The sequence below is a fragment of the Fundulus heteroclitus genome, chromosome 16 (assembly GCF_011125445.2).
Source record: "Fundulus heteroclitus isolate FHET01 chromosome 16, MU-UCD_Fhet_4.1, whole genome shotgun sequence".
NCBI lineage: Eukaryota > Metazoa > Chordata > Actinopteri > Cyprinodontiformes > Fundulidae > Fundulus > Fundulus heteroclitus.
This window is the reverse complement of record NC_046376.1, coordinates 6,116,997-6,137,729: the sequence shown is the minus strand read 5'-3', so window position 1 is coordinate 6,137,729 and position 20,733 is coordinate 6,116,997. Positions and strand designations below refer to the sequence as shown.

The 20,733-nt window shown below is 37.9% G+C and overlaps 1 protein-coding gene across 1 annotated transcript in view; it reads right to left on the bottom strand.

Moving 5' to 3' along the window:
• znf292b (zinc finger protein 292b) overlaps positions 1-17,546 on the bottom strand; it is a 71,971-nt gene extending 54,425 nt beyond the window's left edge. Inside the window, exon 1 of the mRNA XM_012858123.3 lies at positions 17,337-17,546. Within this exon, the coding sequence (XP_012713577.2) occupies positions 17,337-17,501 (165 nt within the window). The 5' untranslated portion in view covers positions 17,502-17,546. The remainder of the gene's footprint in view (positions 1-17,336) is intronic.
• Between the last annotated feature and the right edge of the window lie 3,187 nt (positions 17,547-20,733).

Here is a 20,733-nt window from a genome sequence, read left to right as displayed (position 1 = left end):
TTTCCCAACTCAAAACACCGGAATCATCTTTAACCCATGTAAAACAAAAATATAAAATCCTTTTTAATTATGAAACTATGACCTGTAATTTAACAAATTACAGCATAGATTTTTTAATCCTCTTCCAAGTCTTTGTAAATCATGAGATGAAATACAGTTATCACCTTACCAAAGAGCATGAAATCCTTCTACATCCAATACTCTCCTTCATCATCCATTGTACGGACGAAACCCAGCGCTGAACACAGAGAAATGTCGGACTGGATCAAATACTGCGTGTGTGATGGGTTCAAGTACCTCGCTCAACGTAGGAATTTACACATGTACAGCCTCAAGCTATTTAACTAAGATGTAAACAAGGTTTAAAATGTCTACTGTTTAGTTTGATATTAATGAACAGTCATAATTTTAATTTACATGAAGTATGTTTGAACTAGAAGAATTAACAGTGGGATGTTGATAAACTGACTGTATGTTTGTATTGTAGTGCTGAACCATAGATTTACTTCTGAGTCAGTTAGCTTGCAGTTATTTGATATATATATATATATATATATATATATATATATATATATATATATATATATATATATATATATATATATATATATATATATATATTAGTGCTGTCAAACGATTAAAAATTTTAATCGCGATTAATCCTATGATGTCGATAGTAAACTCGAGATTAATCGCAAATTAATCACATATTTTATCCTTTTATTTCTGAAAGTGTAATAGCCTATTTGGGCATTTTAATACACAATTTTGCAATAAATGACATTAATAAAATACATGCTTGTACAAAAAATATTTTTGTTGTTATTTTTCAAGCACTTTTCAGAATTGGAATGAAAACATCCTGGTGCTAAATGTTAAACTCTGGACTATAATGGCTATATGACTAATCATGATACCCTGATGTTTACACCATGTGTAAACAAATGTGTAAATACCTGTTTTCATGCCGATATATATTTTTTTGCCTCTTAAACAAAAGGTATTATGCATACATATAAATTAATAAAAATTGAACATTTCAATAAAGTCATAAGTTTTGTTCATTTCTTCACTCTCAATCACACACACACATCTAATTCTGAGCTTTCACACCAACAACAATAATTTCTTTGAATATTTTTGCTTGCTGTTTCTATCCATATTCATAGAGTTTAAGCCTGGAAAAAGGTTTTAAATCTCCAGGTCATTCCAGCCTTACACTTTGCTTGCAACTGGGCAGGAGCTTAATACCCTGAATGAGACTGTTTAGCAACTGTTAGTAACTCCAGGTCCTTCGTTTGGAAACGTGATTCATCCCTGGGTTGTCAAATTAATAAGCATTAAAGAACGGTTTATGGGTTGGGTTTCTGCAATGTTATTAACGTGTAAAAGCTCATCTTCAGAACCAATGTCTGCTTAAAATGGTGATCTGCACCAAGTAATCTACTTTCAGCAGTTATCACCGGTTATTGCACCGTAAACTGCAGAAAATACGTGCAGAGTCTATCTATATATATATATATATATATATATATATATAGATAGATATAGATAGATATAGATATATATATATATATTAGGGCTGGGCAAGTTAACGCGTTAATTTCGCGTTAATTCATTAGACTATTAACGGCGATATTTATTTTATCGCGCATTAACGCATGTTGCTCACATGCTTTCAGTCAGTGTCAGTCAGCACGCGCGCTGCAGTCAGCACGCGCGCTGACTGCAGCGCGCTGTCACGGAAGCACTCTCCCGCTCCCCCTCCCCTCTCGTACATGGCTCAGCGGCGCCAGCCAATCAGCACGCAGGCTCAGCCTGGCCCGCCCACTCAGCTCTCACACAAACTTAACAAACAAACAGCTGAGAGAGACCGCAGCAGCAAAAAAACATAAACAGGGGAAGTAGCACCGTTTGGCTTTATTTTAATACCGTAAATGAAATCAAGCTGTATGTTTTGTAAAAAGCCGGTTCATTTTAGTGGAAACACAACAAATTTATCTAAGCACGTGAAAAAACATGAAAACGTCGAGCCCCAGAAACAGAGAGAGGAGACGAAACTTCTCTCACTGCCCCGACAGACGTCTCTGACTGAAGCGTTTCAGTCCTCCAGGGAACATCCAGGTAGATCAGTGGATGGATGGATGGATGGATGTTACTGGAGCCCACACATAACATGTAATTAAGACCTTGAAAGAACCCAGTACATATATTAAAAAGTGTTATTTAAGATAAGATAACATTAGTTAATCCTTTTTTTATCCCACGACGGGGAAATTTATAGGATTAAAGCAAAGCAGCAAGGTGCACACAACACAGACAAAATTACATAAGGATTGAAATATATAAGAGGTGGATTAGCGAAAAAACACTGAACATAACATTATTATTATTATTATTATTATTATTATTATTATTATTATTATTATTTAATTGTAATAATAAAATAAAAACCACAAAACCCAAAAGGTCAACAGTTTCATGATACATCAAGCTTAGGGACTGGCTAACATACAGCAGGTCAAAAAAGGCCATATTTTGGCTGCAGTGCTTGCTGTTCTCTTATGAAGAAAAGATCAACTAGTGCACTAAATTCAATAGATGGGTTGAAAATATCCAGTATAAAATAAGTGCTACAAATGTTACAACACTTTTGTTCATATGGCAGCAGAACATTAAAATAAAAGTGCTCTTTACACTACTTTTGAATTCATTCTTGGAGTTTGTAAATACAATGCGATTAATCGCGATTAAATATTTTAATCGTTGCCCAGCCCTAATATATATATATATATATATATATATATATATATATATATATATATATATATATTATCTATATATATATATATATATATATATACTATATATATTATATATATTATATTATAGTGTGCGATTTGCAAAAAAAACAGAGGGGGGGATCATTTCCTCGATTAATCACATAATGTCGATAGGTAACTCGAGATTATTTGCAAATTAATTGTATGTTTTATCCTTTTATTTCTGAAAGTGTAATAGCCTGTTTGGGCATTTTAATATGCAATTTTGCAATAAATGACTAAAATACATGCTTGTACAAAAAATATTTTTATTTTTGTTATTTTTCAAGCACTTTTGAGAATTGGAATGAAAACATCCTAGTGACAAATGTTATACTCTGGACTATAATGGCCAAATGACTAATCATGACTCCCTGATGTTTACACAATGTGTAAATAAATTTGTAAATAAATACCATGCCGATATATTTTCTTACACGCTAAAACTGACAGTCCTAATTAATATACATTTTTAAATTCAGACCAGAGGGGGGGGGGGGGGGGATGTATCCCCCCCAGGGATAAAACATGAATGACCAGAGAGGGGGACGTCACAAGCAGAGGGGGGGTAAATCCCCCCCGGCAAATCGCACCCAGTATATATATATATATATATATATATATACGGTTATGCGCCTCACTCGTCCTAACAAACGGGCCACATTGGGAAGCTTCAGTGCGCGTTGTGATGGCAGGTTAAAAGTGTGGGCAAAGCACTTGAAATGCAACATACCAGTTAGCTAAGCTGCGATGGTCATGTTAGCTGCATTGTCTGTGACAATGGCTGGGTTTTTGGCTGCTATGCCCCACTCATCCGGCGCCGTTTTCAGTAACTCCGCTATGTTGGTCCCCATTTGGCTCTCATGCATGGCTCATGTTTGTAAAACGAACGCCTTCAACTCCCAGTCCTCGGTAATGAAATGACACGTGATCGTCACATATGATTCTGTGGCTCGAGACGTCCACCCATCACACGTCAGGGCCACTCTTGCAGCTGAACTTAGCGAAGTTTTGACACGTTCTTTGACTTCTTTGTACTTCTTGGGCACAGCTATTTCAGTAATATAGCGACGGGTTGGGATGACGTAACGTGGCTCCAGCGTATTTACCATGTACCGAAATCCTCTATTTTCAACCACGCAGTAAGGACGCGAATCTAGGCAGATAAAACGCACCAGTGAGTCGGTAATCCTGATGGCACGGGGTGAGGTAGATGGAAACTTATACGTGGCGTTGTCCAAAGTCATTTGCTTCGGGTCTACAGGTTTCTGCTGCATCTTTGGTGCTTCTAGCTTGTCAGCGTGGTGCCTCTGTAGGTGAGCCCACAAGTTGGTCGTGTTTCCAGTATAGCGTACTGCACCATTATAATACTTGCATATTGCGTTTGTTTTGTCAAGTCCTTGGCTTTTTTCATTGACTTTAAAACCAAAATGTGCCCAAACGTCAGACTTTAAAGATGGAGGCGCATCAACTATTCTTTCAGCCATTATGCAAATTCTTCCTCGCTGTGAACAGTAACGGGGCGTTGTAACACCGCCCCTAGGGTTAGGGAGGTACATCGATATTGAAAAACCAGAATACCGATATTAAATCGTTTAATTTTTTTTTTTTTTTTTTTTTTTTTTTTTTAAATCGATATTAATCTTTATATCGATTTTTATGCACAGTCCTACTTGGAACCCTAATAAATAATAGATAAACAGAGGAAAAACAATAGTGTCCTCTGCACACAGTGCAGACGAACGGCATAGCCGTTCGCCTGCGTTGCGGGCTTGGAACACTAATTATATGTTGTTGAGCTTTAATGTTGTTGAGCTTTAATGTTGTTGCTGATGTTTTTATTTTTTGTGTCTGTATTCTATATTAATCTTTTTTGAACATATTTTTACAGGTTTTCCTGGTTTTGTCTTATTTATTTTCCTATTTTCATTAATTCATTAATTTATTTTTCCCCTGTCTTTCATGTGTGGGTTTTTGTTGTTGTAGCGGTTTGCTTGTTCACCTTGTTCTGTGTAGTATAAGCGTTTATGCTTTTGTACAAAGCTTTTCCTGTACAAGTTGAAAAGCTCTCACACAGCTGGCATAGGGTGCCAGCTGTGTGAGAGCTGTGTACAGAACACACAAACACGGAGTTCAAACTCAACCCAGGGTTTCCCGCAGCGCCATCTTGGAGAGGCGGCTGCCTCGCCAAACTCACGCTACCGCCTCGCCAACATTCAAAAAAAAAAAAAAAAAAAAAAAAAAAAATGCGACGTCAACATGAGGCTTTTTGTTGTTTCTTTCGCGCGTGCGTGATTGGCAGGGAAAAAAACACATTGATACCCCCCGCTCCGCGAGTCGGTCCGCGCAAAACTTGTTGTCTCATCCTGTCCCATCCTTAAAAAAACATACACACACACACACACATATATATATATATATATATATATATATATATATATATATATATATATATATATATATATACATACATACATACATACATACATACATACATACATACATATATATATACTCCTGATCAAAATCTTAAGACCAGTCAAAAAATTGCAAGAATTTGCACTATTGGATCTTAAGAAGGTTCTAAGTAGAGCTTCACAATGTTAAAAGGACAAATCAGTGCAAGAGACAAGAACATTTGAGCAGGGAATTGTCTGAAAACTGCATTTATACTCAAACATGATTTTTTCAGCTGATCAAAAGTTTAAGACCATAGCTCAAAAAAACCCGAAAACCCCCCAAAACAGAAATCAAAATGTCAAAAAAAAGGACTCAGTAATGAGTAGCTCCAACATTCTTGTTGATGACTTCAAACAATCGTTTAGGCATGCTCGATGCCAGTGTTTCCAGAAGGCTAGTGGGAACGATGCTCCAAGTGTTGAAGATGGCTTCACGAAGGGCATCCATTGTCTGGAACTGATGTCCATTTTTGTAAACTTCCCTTGCCATCCATCCCCAAATGTTCTCAATTGGGTTTAGATCCGGGGAACATGCAGGATGGTCCAAAAGAGTGATGTTATTCTCTTGGAAGAACTCCTTTGTCAGGCGGGCATTGTGAACTGCACCATTGTCCTGTTGAAAAACCCAATCATTACCACACAGACGAGGGCCCTCAGTCATGAGGGATGCCCGCTGCAACATCTCCACATAGCCAGCTGCTGTTTGACGCCCCTGCACAACCTGAAGCTCCATTGTTCCATTGAAGGAAAACGCACCCCAAATCATGATGGCGCCCCCACCACTGTGCCGTGTAGAAAACATCTCAGGTGGGATCTCCCTGTCATGCCAGTAACGTTGGAAGCCATCAGGACCATCAAGGTTAAATTTTTTCTCATCAGAGAAGACAACTTTCTTCCACCTTTCAATGTCCCATGTTTGGTGCATCCTTGCAAAGTCCAAACGGGCAATTCTGTGGCGTTGAAGAAGACGTGGCCTTTGAAGACGTTTTTTGTTTCTGAAGCCCTTCTCTCGCAGATGCCGTCTGATGGTTATTGGGCTGCAGTCAGCACCAGTAATGGCCTTAATTTGGGTAGAGGATCGTCCCGTGTCTTGACGGACAGCCAATCGGATCCTGCGGCTCAGAGCTGGTGAAATTTTTTGGGGTCTACCACTTGACTTTTTTGTTCCATAACCCTCAGGATCATTTAAAAAATGCAAAATGACTGTCTTACTGCGTCCAACCTCAGCAGCGATGGCACGTTGTGAGAGGCCTTGCTTATGCAGCTCAACAATCCTACCACGTTCAAAGTCAGTGAGCTTTTTTGCTTTTGCCATCAGGAGGTCTTGACAGTGTAAAGACTTCACAGAAAATGACATGGAATCCAGATGTTTGCACAGCTTTTGGCTTTTAAAGACTATGGTCTTAAACTTTTGATCAGCTGAAAAAATCATGTTTGAGTGTAAATGCAGTTTTCAGACAATTCCCTGCTCAAATGTTCTTGTCTCTTGCACTGATTTGTCCTTTTAACATTGTGAATCTCTACTTAGAACCGTCTTAAGATTCAGTGTTGCAAAATGCTAATTCTTGCAAATTTTTGATTGGTCTTAAGATTTTGATCAGGAGTGTAATATATATATATATATATATATATATATATATATATATATATATATATATATATATATATATATATATATATATATATCATTACAAACAGATGTCAGTGCATGGACCACTCAGCACACTGCAACATTACATGATATGAAAAAAGCTTTTACTGAGGCTAAATGCTCAGAGAATTCAAAGAGCTCTTCAGAAACAGGTGTGGCCAACTGATGACAAATATGAAACAGGAGATAAAGTCTATTATAAAAGAACAGACTGTCATGAGTGGAAAGGTCCAAGGGCTCGTTCTTTGTACGTTGCTTAAAACATCCAAGATCAAGACATCCAAGATGATAGCATTGTGCTAGTCATGATCCAGCTAATTGGGTTCTTCGAACACACCTGTTGTTTATGATTAGTATGGCTGGATTGAGTTATCTGAGATAATTGCCCGTTCATGCGTCTGTTTAAAAGGGGATATGTATTAATAGTAGAAACATTGATCAGCAGCGCTGCTATTGGCTGTTCAGCATGGCCAAAGAACGCCCACAGTTTTTCTCCCAAGCAGAACACGAGCTTTTAATGGAAGGTTATGCCGAATTTGAGTCATTAATTAAAACAACAGGGAACATCTCAAAGTCTGTTAAAGCCAGGAAAGAGGGCTGGTAAAAAGTAGCAGAAAAATTAAATGCTTAATGTAATGTCCATTGTAGAGCTGGACGATATAGAAAAAAAGCTTATCAATAAAAAAAAAATAAAAAAAAAATGCATTTTGATCGATATCGATAATTATTGAAAATATTTAAAACCATATTTTATGTGCAGCTCTGCCTGGACATTTTATGATATTGCTAAATGAATTAATTTTAATAAAGAACATAAACATAGAATTCCAATTAAATCTTTATTTAACCAACTTTAACCATAACAGAATTTTAAAAATAAAAATAGAAAAATAACTTAGGAGACTTGAGTTATGTTATTAAATACTGACAAAGAATAAACTAAAGTGACCAGTAAAATAACTAAAATAAATATACCAAATAAATAAATAAAATAGCCTATTTAGGTGGGAATAGTACACTAGTTACTTCTCAGGTTTCATAATTGAGAGGCTGACGCAGGGCTGAGGTCCGAGGTTGTGGCGCGTAAGGACGCAGACTGCAGCTGATTTTGCACTGATTCCCTCCATTAGTTGCACAATTTAGGGAGCGCCGTTAGAGAAACTTGCGTCCCGGAACGTTATATCGCGAATCAAGAGTGGCAAGTAATTGTCTGAAGCCAGGTTTTTCCAACTGTGGACAACAGCAGCATATCCCCTCACTATGAAGCATGTTACTGCATGCATGATGTCCTTATGCTGCTTGGACGCTTTGTCATTTTATCACAAAGAAGGGAGCCCAGTTTAGCTGCTGTACCTGCTTTGTTTTGGAAGAACTTCCAGAAGATTCCTCCGAAGATGACGCGGTGTCGCGCAGGGCCGACACAGCTTGCGCTGCTGCGGGTGTGAGCGACTTACGTAATGAAACAAGTTGGTTGCGTTACCAGACTTTGTTTTTACCGGTTCCTTGCAAGTTTTACAAATCACTGGTTTATTTCTGTCAGACTGGCGAACTAGTAAAACCCCGTTTTGGGACCGTTTCCTCCTCAGCTCCTTGCTGCGACATATTCACGTGCTTTGTGTTGTGGTTTGAGAGGGCGGCGCTTTGTGACGGCATGCCTGGGTCTGCGATTACGATTGGTCGAGAGGAAGTAGCGACTGTAGCATCAACTAATATGATAGGCTGAAAGGAAGGAAGAAAGGAAAACTGTCTATCAAAGTTTTATCGACCCTGTTTTTTCCTATCGCGTCACACGTCTATCGATCGATATATATTGTTATAGAATTATCGTCCAGCCCTAGTCCATGGTAGATGTCACTTTCTACAGTATGTATTTTTGCTTTTTTTTTTTTTTTTTTTTTTTTAAAGAATATGTTTATTCATTTTCCATTTCACAGCAAGTAGACAAATATCCAGTATGCAATGGCTTAAACAAACCAACAAACAAGAGAAAAAATACCCAAAACAAAACACACACACACAGAGGCTCAGCTATGCATATACAGTTCCATATATGGGGGAAAAAGTAAAAATAGAAAAAAAAAGTGCAACAGCATGTCTTCCTTTATGACCTTTCAGGAAATCCTTTTAACAAAATGGCTGATACATTCGGGTCAAGGTAGTTCAAATAAGGTTCCCATACTTTATAAAATTGTTTCGATTTGGAGTGTATCATACAAATTGAATATTCCAAGGGTATCAAATCAAAAAGCACCCTATGCCAGCCTTTAACAGTTGGGTCTCTATTATTTATCCACTGCAATAAAATATTCTTCCTAGCTGCATATGTAAGAATACAGAACAGTCTCTGATTTTTTTAACAGAACACATCTTGCTGGAAGGCCTAGAATAAGAGACATTGGGTCCATCTGTAGCTTCAGTCCTAATATCCTTTCAATTTCAGTTAAAATATTAGACCAATATCTTTGTAACTTGTGGCATGACCAAAGACAATGAGTTAATGTTCCCACTTCAGTTTTACATTTAAGACACATTGGTGATAAAGTGGGATTGAAATTGTGCCTACGGTTAGGGGATATATGCATTCTATGCAAAATCTTAAATTGTATCGACTTGGCACGGTTACATACTGAAACTGATCTAGCATAGGTCCATATATCTTTCCACTCATTATCATGAATTGTAACAGAAAGCTCTTTCTCCCATTTCTCTCTAAGCTCTTGCAAAGCTACAGGTGGAATATCACGCATAGCTCTGTAGAGTATCCTAATGGACATTTTCCCAACTGTTCCAAACATCACTTTCTCAAGAGGAGATATCTCAGCATTACTAATTACGGTTGTGCTTTGCACTATATAGTGTCTTATTTGCAAGAAACGAAAGAAATCACGTCTGGGGATATTGTATTTCTCAACCATCTGATCAAATGACATTAAAAAGAATGATCAGAAAATAAATCTTTCAGGACGTTAATGCCAGAGATACCCCACTGTTTAAAGCCAGTGTCAAGCAGCCCCGGTTGGAAATCGGGATTGTTAAGAATAGGAGTGAAAACTGATGTTAGTTTGGACCTACCCTCAAGTCTACGCATTAGTCGCCATGCCTTAATTGTGTTGAGCGTAACAGGGTTGTCACAGCACAGCCTGATAGTCCTAAAACTCTTAATAAACAACAGGTCTCTCAGTGGATATTTTGATAGGGAGGTTTCAGCACCCAACCAAGTAGAAGTTTTATCATTTAAGATCCACTCATGAATAAATCGCATACGAGTACACAGCTGATACTTTCTGAAATTTGGTAAGTCTAAACCTCCCTCAGTGCTTGGCAGCTGTAAAGTAGCTATCTTTAGCTTTGGTTTGCGTTTGCTCCATATAAAAGAGCTAAGCCAGCCATTTAGTTTTTTCACAACTCCATTAGAAAATAAAACAGGGATCATTTGGATATGATAAAGTACTCTAGGCAATATGTTCATCTTAATGAGGGCTATGCGTCCTAATCAGGAGATGGGTAGGGAATTCCAGCGCTCCAAATCTTGTCTCACTTTCTCAAATAAGGGAACAAAATTAGCTTTATACATTTGCTTAAATGTAGGGGTTATAAATATACCTAAATAGGTAAAGCCTGTTGGAGACCACTTAAAGGGGAAAAAGGGGAGTGCTTTAGGTATTGAATTTAGACTCCCAATCGGCATGGCCTCAGATTTTGTCAAGTTAATTTTGTAACCAGAAAATTTGCTAAACAAATCAATAACATCAAGTAAAGCAGGTACTGATGTATCAGGACTTGAAACATAAATTAGGACATCATCCGCATAAAGGCTTATCTTATGATGTATCCCATCAATTTGCAGGCCTTGTATAGAGGGGGCTGCTCTAATGGCCTCTGCCAGTGGTTCAATAACCATGGCAAATAAGAGGGGAGATAAGGGGCATCCTTGCCTTGTTCCTCTATGTACCGGGAAGTTGTCTGATCGGACCCCATTTGCCATAATGGCAGCTTGAGGATGGCTATAGAGGACTTTGATCCATCTAATATAATCATCCACCAAGCCAAATTTAGCCAAACAGTAGAATAGGTATGACCATTCAACTCGGTCAAAGGCCTTTTCTGCATCCAGAGAAAGCACTAGACCATCGACCTGAGCTTGCTGGAAAACCTGAATAATATTTAGAAGCCGCCTGACATTATTAGAAGAATTACGTCCCTTTATGAAACCAGTTTGATCCTCTTTAATAATTTTGGGCAAGACACCTTCAAGGCGTGTGGCTAAAATTTTTGCCAATATGTTCCCGTCTACATTAAGAAGGGAAATGGGTCTGTAGGATGCACAAGACTCTGGGCATTTACCCTTTTTAAGAAGGACAGAGATATTCGCTTCTCTCAAAGTCCGGGGTAACTAAGTATTTGAGAATGCATCATTAAACATTCTGACTAGAGGATCTACTAATAGGCCTGAAAACTCTTTGTAAAATTCACTACTGAAACCGTCAGGGCCAGGAGCCTTTCCATTTTGTAGGTTCCTTATCGCATTGACCACCTGTTCATTAGAAATAAGGGAGCTGAGAACAGGTTTATTTTCTGTTGGTATAGTGGGCAAGCTGAGTTGGGCAAAGAACTTATCCATTAACAGATCACAGATGGCTGTTCAGATGTATAGAGATTATGATAGAACACCTTAAATGTGTCCTTTATAAGCTTGTCATCATATATACGGTTGCCCTGCGTGTCACAAAGGGCTGCAATAATTTGTGACTCTGTATTTTTGCATTTTAATAATTTCAGATTGTCTTTGTTCTTTTATGTCAAAGCCTCCACGGGTTCCACTAGAACATGGGGAGAAGTAAAAATGAAGTACAAGAATATTCTACAAAATGGTAGCCTTTAATTATTATACTGTATTTTAAAAAACTACTTTTTCCTCTTTTTAAAAAAGCCACTTTTAAATGCACTGAAAAAAGCTCTTTGGATGAACATAAAAAATATCACTCCTCCGTGTTGAACACTTAATGTGTGGTTCCAACAAATGAATTATGTAAATAACAGCCTCATGAAAAAAAAAAAAAAAAAAAACATCTCTACAATTACACTGTCGCGCTGCGCTAAAGGATGGTGTCTGTCTCGCAATACGCGATTAATTCGAAAAGCTCTGCGAATTATTCTTGAACCTTCCGCAACAGGTTGCTGTCATAAAAATGGACAAGACATGGCTATGACAGACTTCCCCATCTCCTCCGCTTATAAAACTGCGATCTAATCTGTTTACATGAAATAAACCTGCTTGCTATGACAGTAAGTCCAGGATGAGTGTTAAAGAACCAAACAATCCAAGATCATGGCAAATCGTCAACAATCAAATCCAGCTAACTGAGTTAGCAATGTACGAAGAACGACCCCCTGGTGTGGTCAATGGGCAAGATGCTGTAGTAATATTTGTCAGGCATGGAGGAACCTACGTCAGAGTACACCAGTCTAGGCTAAGAAAAGTGAATGATCTCACTCTGGCACACTCAACAGCAGGCAGCAAAGGATTGAAACTGAAAGCAGGACAGGTAGTTAAATAAAGAGAGAGAAACGGGTCAGAAATCATCTAGAAAAATAACCAGCCGAGGCCACTGGAAAAACAGAACTTGACAACTGGAAAAGGAACAATGTATTTACAGAAAAGAAAGATGAAGGTGAGAAATGCATATCAACGAGGAGTGTGTGCACACTTAAGAAAACACAGGTGGGCAATGTACCCAAAGAAAGACTTGTTGCAATAGGCTTTAAAGAAATGAACACTCAAGAACTTCCTAAAGACTCACCCACATCTTCCTCTGAATCCCTGAAGATGGTCTTTGCAATCATGTCAAAATAAATTGGAAATGAACTCTACCTTGCAAAAATGCTGCTTTAATGTCCGTAAAGACTTAACCTGAGATGTATATATCTGTCCACCTCACGTGGCAGAGAGTGAAAGAATTGTACAGAAGTTAAAGAAATGTGTTTATAGCTTAGCAGATGCATCATTGTGCTGGTACAACAAGGTGAATGAAACTATGCAGAACTTGGGGGGGCACTGTGTCAAAAGCTGATCCACCTGTCTTCTATTGGCTCAATGATTTATCTAAGGTGACATGATTCATTGCCTGTCAATGTAGATTACTTTGTATGCAGTGGTTAAAAACTGTTCTTTTCAGCAGTAATTCCCAAACATAAAACTGCTATTCAAGTTGGACGAGAAGAACATAACAGCTTCAACTACATTGGGATGGAAATTCATTCTCTGCAGGATGAAATAAAAGTACAACAGCGTACATATATACAAAACCTACAGCCCATTACAATTGATTCCACCAGAGCACCACAAAGGGAGGCTCCTTTAACAGACAAGGAGATGGACATGCTAAAGCTAAAGATTGGACAGATGCTGTGGGTAGCAAGACGGAGCAGACCTGACATCATACGTGACGCATCTATCATGGCATCTAACACAAAACTGCCTCAATTAAAACGTTGCACTGTGCAAACAAGCTGATCAGAAAAATTTAAATCAGTGGAAGTTACCCTGAGGTTGCAACACCTGGGAGACAACAAACACCTCAAATTAGTGGTGTTCAGTGATTCATCAATGGGAAACCTTCCGGACTGAGGTACACAAGGAGGACATTTTATCATGCTAATGGGAGAAGATGGGAATTTCTCACCCATTTGCTGGTAGTCAAAAGGAATCAGAAGAGTGGTGCGGAGTACGCTAGCCGGAGAGACTTTAAGACCTGCAGATGGGATTGATAGTGCTGCTTTTCTGGCTACACTCTATTCAGAGCTCACCATTGGTGATGGCACACACAACATCCTGCCTATTATCTGTGTAACGGACAACCACTCCCTTCTCGACGCTGTGAAGTCTACAAAATCTGTAACTGAAAAAAGGCTTCGGCTAGAGATCAGCATCAAATAACTGATGAACTCAGGACAATTGAAGAAATAATATGGACATCTAGAAAATAGCAACTTGATTACTGATTAACACAAGTGGGGACATCTGCACTTGGACTTTTGAGAGCCCTTGGTGAAGGTGAATGCCGATGGAAAGACTAAGAACGAGAAGGGACACTAGTTAAATGTTCTTAACATGTTAACGTGAAAAGTTGTTACCAGTATGCGATTTGCAAAAAAAAAACAGAGGGTGGGATCATTTCAAGTGTTTTAAAGATGAACATAACAACACGGTTATGTGGCCTGCATGCTGTCTGGCTCGAGACAGCATGCAACCTGTCCTGGGCGGGAAGGTGAAGAAATCAGCTGATGCTGCTTCGTCTTGTGACGCTGCCCGCAACTCTTCATCATCCACCAAAGTTTGTCCTGTAACATTACCATGGCTGTTCGTCCCGTCATCTACTCTTTACCTTTTCTGTTGATTTTTCTGGCCGAAATATGACAAAATACTTTGACGTTCATGCTGCCACACGTTCTCATTCATTACTTGGTTAGCTAGCAGCTGCTCTTTCAGGTAAGTAGCTAGATCCAGTAGGTTAGACTATTGTTTTTAAACTTGCGCCATCTACTGTCTGGACTCGGGAGTGGGTATTAGTTTACTTTAACCGCTTTGAGCAGAAAACGTAATAATACTCTTTAAATACAAACAACAAAAAATTCAATTAACAAATGTGAAGGACACAAGACATGTATTTATATTAGGGCTGTCAAACGATTAAAAATTTGAAATCGATTAATCACATAATGTGGATAGTTAACTCGAGATTAATTGCAAATTTATTGCATGTTTTATCCATTTATTTCTGAAAGTCTAATAGCCTGTTTGGGCATTTTAATATACAATTTTGCAATAAATTACACTAATAAAATACATGCTTGTACAAAAAATATTTTTATTTTGTTATTTTTCTAGCACTTTTGAATTGGAATGAAAACATCCTAGTGCCTAATGTTAAACTCTGGACTATGATGGCTAATTGACTAATTATGACGCCCTGATGTTTACACAATGTGTAAATTAATTTGCAAATAAATAGTTATTTTCATGCCGATATATTTTTTTGTCTCTTAAACAAAGATAGACATGGTATTAGGCATATACATATAAATTAATAAAAATTTTACATTTCAATAAAGTCATAAGTTTTATTGTTAATTTTTTCACTCTCTCTCACACACATCTAATTCTGAGCTTTCACACTAACAACAGTATTTTTGCTTGCTGTTTATATCCATATTCATACAGTTTAAGCCTGGAAAAAGGTTTTAAATTTCCAGGTCATTCCAGTCTTACACTTTGCTTGCAGCTGCAGGAGCTTAATACCCTGAAAGAGACTGTTTAGCAACTGTTTGGTAACTCCAGGTACTTCGTTTGGAAACGTACAGAGGAAACAGAAATCAAATTAATAAGCATTAGAATACGGTTTATGGGTTGGGTTTCTGCAATGTTATCAGCGTGTTAAAAGCTCATCTTCAGAACCAATGTCTGCTCAAATTGGTGATCTGCACCAAGTAATCTACTTTCAGCAGTTATCACCGGTTATTGCACCGTAAACTGCAGAGTTGCTCTGTCTGCCTTTACTACCGTCGGCGCCTATGGCGGAGGGATAGTTCAGCTGGATACAAAGTGTCTGGTGCAGGCAGGCCTCTTAATAACCGCTGTTTCATCACTTATTTTAGAGCCCAAATAAGTGATTTCACTTTCAGAAACATGCCCAAAACAACGCAACCCGTGACTCATGAAATTTACAAGCGCCTTTAGAATAAAACAAGTACAAAGTCGCATGACATAAACAGCCTGTGCAACAGTGAGAGCGGGTGTGTTTTGCTACAGTCTCTAGTTCTCTTGAAACTACGGAAAGCGCCGAGGATGAAAGAAACACAGTGCGGAGATCACGGCGGGGAAAAGACATTAGGGAATGGTGTGTGTGTTTTGACGCGCTAACGGAGACAAAAAATTTTTTTTTTTAAATGTTGCCGTTGTGGTCTAACAAACTTAACGCGTTAACGCGTTAAAACTGACAGCCCTAATTTATATACATTTTTTAAAATCCATATTATTACTTATTCAGACCAGAGGGGGGGGAGGAATGTATCCCCCCCAGGGATAAAACATGAATGACCAGAGGAGGGGACGTCACAAACAGAGGGGGGGTAAATCCCCCCAGCAAATCGCACCCAGCTGCTACCTTAAAAGCAAATATCTGTATGTATTTTCCTACTGTAAGGAGCAATTGTACATTTTGTGGATGTGAAGGTGAAATAATTGAGCACATTTTTGTTGACTGTGTCAGTGTCACTTCTTTCTGGTTGCAATTACAAATATATATTTCCCAAAAATTCAAAGATATATTTCTGAGCAAATTTGAAATCCTTCTAATAGTCACTAATCCAAATTTAATAGCCAAAGAAAATTTTATAATTAAATTTATCCTCATTTTAGAAAAGTACTATTTACACAAAATGATTTGGCAAAACAAAAAAACAAAAACACACCCTCCTTTTATAATTTTCAAACAACAGATCTTAAAACATACTGGAAGATCATTGAAAATCTTGAAAAAAACAAACAAAATAATCAAATTACTTTCAAATCATTTTAACCTATATGTAGCAGACCTGTTTGTTTTATGTTTCCTAAATCTGCTTTCCTGTATGTCTCTCCACAATTGTCAATAATGTTCTGATTTTAAAAGTAATCTACAGCCGTAAAACGGTGCAGATAGTTAAGATAAACCGTGCAGTGCACAGTCAATACGGGAGTTAATAAATGCTGTGCTGTTTTTAGCATAAAGCTAACATGGATAATTGCATACGTTTTATTTAGCACGTACACAGCAGAAACCGAGCATGGCTAAAACCAGCTAATTTTCTTTTTTCCCGGTACTTCGTGATCAACCGGCAACAATTAAATGGGAAGTCGCAAAATGTGTGAACCTTGTTAAAAACAACAAGTCACAAAGTCCGATTCCGAAGAAACACATACGTCCATATCCTGCATGCAACCATACGTTCACTGATAAACGCTAACGCTAAGCTACCTACAGGCTCTATTGGTAAAGTGGTGTTACCGTGCAACTGAAGAACTTTACAAGGCCAGCTTTGACAAGCCAATATAAATGCAGCACAACCTACAATAAATAGCTTGTCATTTCTACCGAGTCAACAACACTGCATTTAATTTCTTCTTATACAAAAACAACCCTGTGCTACCGCATGCTAAAATACCGACGGGTTTGTTTTGTGTTCTGTTCCAAATTCGTGACATTTTTGTTTGCTGGTAATCATAATATACGGAATAAAACGTGACTGTATAACATTATCCGGCTCTAAAAGCGGACATTTCACCAGACAATGCAAGATCCAGTGTACATCAGCGTTATTCGTATCTAGGTGGCCTGTTTTACATGTGATTGAAATTTAACTCACCCTACAGAACTCCTGACAATACTTAGAAGAGGACTGAACTGGTGAGCCTGTGCTCTCTCTAATCAGAACTTCGTGTAGTCCTTCCAGCAATGTTCTGACTTCTCCAATTGTTTTGCTGATACCATCCATAAGACTACGGTCCTGCTCGGCCTCCTCGTCCGCCATCTTCACATACAACTTCAGCGCGTACACTCATACGTCTTGACGGAATTCTTCTTCTTCTTCTTTATGTTTTTTTCTGGCGGTTGGCACGCAACGAAACGGTGCATTACCGCCACCAACTGGTTTGGAGTGTGGATCAGAATGACCTATAGTACCTAAAATAAATTAAACCAACCTACCAAAATAAAAAAAATAAAAATTAAATCCTATCAATTAAATTACTTAGTCTAAGATAATGAAACATAATCCCATGACACTCATCTCTTGAATTACTTCTAAGCATTTCTATTAAATCAAATCTTGACGGAATTACGTCAAGGCCGATGTTTATGGGGTTCCACATAGACATAATATATGAGTAGACCCCGCATTGACTGTCGCGGTGCAGGAATTAGGGCCGCCATCTTGGGGCGGTCGACCTGCTACCCTAACCTGCTGATTCAAGCTGAACACACTAGTTAATGATACCTCAGCACTGTGCGGCGTATTTTTGTTTAAATCGACGGACTATTGACGTCAGGGCTCGAGGGATAACTTTTCCCAAGTAAAATTAAAAGGTATTGTTTATATTAGAATGTGATTTTTCTAATATTAGATAGAGAGATACAGGTCTGCATGTCCAAGTTTTTGTAACTTAGTCTCTCCAAAATTGCATCTACTCCGTGAGAGCATCAGAGCTTTACAAATTGGTGAATAATATATATATATATATATATATATATATATATATATATATATATATATATATATATTATTCGCTAATGTCTAACAAAGCTCTGATGCCTTCACAGAGCAGCTGCAATAGATAGATAGATAGATAGATAGATAGATAGATAGATAGATAGATAGATAGATAGATATTTTTTGTTATGGCCTGGCTCTTGGACCATAACAAATCAAAGTGAAGCCCCGCATGGGATAACTTAAAATGGGATTTATAACTGGTTGAACAGGAGAGGGGAAAGAGAGAAGTTGGTGGCAGAGATTGTGAAAGAATGAGCTGAGCTCCTCCGAGCTGGTCAGATCTGTGCTGCTCCCGGCTGGGGTTGATCATCTGGTGCTTGGGCTGAAGCGGAGCTTGGGCTTGCGCTGTCAGATGAAGAAGCTTGCTGACAGCTGCCAGACTGACGTCTAATTGGTGCTAATTGGTGCCAATCAGCACCAATTAGAAGCTCTACACAGGAACTCAGAGGAAAGGCCTTGGGCCGTAACAACGTGTAGATACAGTATATATACAGTGTGCGATTTTCAAAAAAAACAGAGGGGGGATCATTTCCTCGATAAATCACACAATGTCGATAGGTAACTCGAGATTATTTGCAAATTAATTGTATGTTTTATCCTTTTATTTCTGAAAGTGTAATAGCCTGTTTGGGCATTTTAATATGCAATTTTGCAATACATGACACTAATAAAATACATGCTTGTACAAAAAATATTTTTATTTTGTTATTTTTCAAGCACTTTTGAGAATTGGAATGAAAACATCATAGTGCCAAATGTTAAACTATGACTATGATGGCTAAATGACTAATCATGACGCCCTGATGTTTACACAATGTGTAAATAAATTGGTAAATAAATATCATGCCGATATATTTTTTGCCTCTTAAACAAAGATAGACATGGTATTAGGCATTAATAAAAAAAATTTACATTTCAATAAAGTCATAAGTTTTGTTTGTTTATATATATATATATATATATATATATATATATATATATATATATATATATATATATACACTCACCGGCCACTTTATTAGGTACCCCATGCTAGTAACGGGTTGGACCCCCTTTTGCCTTCAGAACTGCCTCAATTCTTCGTGGCATAGATTCAACAAGGTGCTGGAAGCATTCCTCAGGGAGTTTGGTCCATATTGACATGATGGCATCACACAGTTGCCGCAGATTTGTCGGCTGCACATCCATGATGCGAATCTCCCGTTCCACCACATTTCAAAGTTGCTCTATTGGATTGAGATCTGGTGACTGTGGAGGCCATTTGAGTACAGCGAACTCATTGTCATGTTCAAGAAACCAGTCTGAGATGATTCCAGCTTTATGACATGGCGCATTATCCTGCTGAATGTAGCCATCATGGGTTGGGTACATTGTGGTCATAAAGGGATGGACTTTTTCGGACCATTCTCTGTAAACCCTAGAGATGGTTGTGCGTGAAAATCCCAGTAGATTAGCAGTTTCTGAAATACTCAGACCAGCCCTTCTGGCACCAACAATCATGCCACGTTCAAAGTCACTCAAATCACCTTTCTTCCCCATACTGATGCTCGGTTTGAACTGCAGGAGATTCTCTTGACCATGTCTACATGCCTAAATGCACTGAGTTGCCGCCATGTGATTGGCTGCTTAGAAATTAAGTGTTAACGAGCAGTTGGACAGGTGTACCTAATAAAGTGAGTGTATATGTATGTATGTGTGTGTGTGTGTGTGTGTGTGTGTGTGTGTGTGTGTGTGTGTGTGTGTGTGTGTGTGTGTATGAGTCAAAGTTATAGTGAAAGGTGCAGAAAATGTTTTAGCTGTGAAGGATTTATCGTGGGAGTTAATAAATAAAAGGTTTGAAACAGATGGAAAACAAGGTAGAGGAAGACTAATGTTTACTTTACAATGGAATGCAAGAAGTTTATTGGCAAATGGACAAGAATTTAAAGGATATTTAAACTAGTTGGAAAATAAAACAGATATTTGCGATCAAGTAACATTGCTTAAACCAGAGTTAGATTTTGTGATAGCCGGATATGACAGCATTAGAAGAGTTAGGGAACAAGAAAGTGGAGGAGGATGTGTAATATTTATTAAAAAAAAGGTATACGGTATAGATTTTTAAGAAAAGGAACAACACTAGAATGGTTATCTGTGGAAATTTGGATTAATAAAGAAAGTATTAAAATATAATTTTTTCTAATCCAGGTAAAAAACTGTATTTAGATGAAATGGAGGAAATGTCTAAAAATATAAGAAGAAAGATAATTTGTTGTGGAGATTTTAATGCTTTTAGTACTTTGTGGGGAAATAGAAATGAATGTGAATCAGCGTCAGATTTAACTTTAGTTTCAGAAAGTTTTGCCAGAATTAGTAATTGGAAAATATTAAGAGAATCAACTATAGGTAGTGATCATTATCCTATACTTATTGAAATTTGTTTAGAAATGGGAAAAATTGATAATGAAGGCATAGAAAGATGTCTGTCACACGCAGCAGTGTGACTATGGAT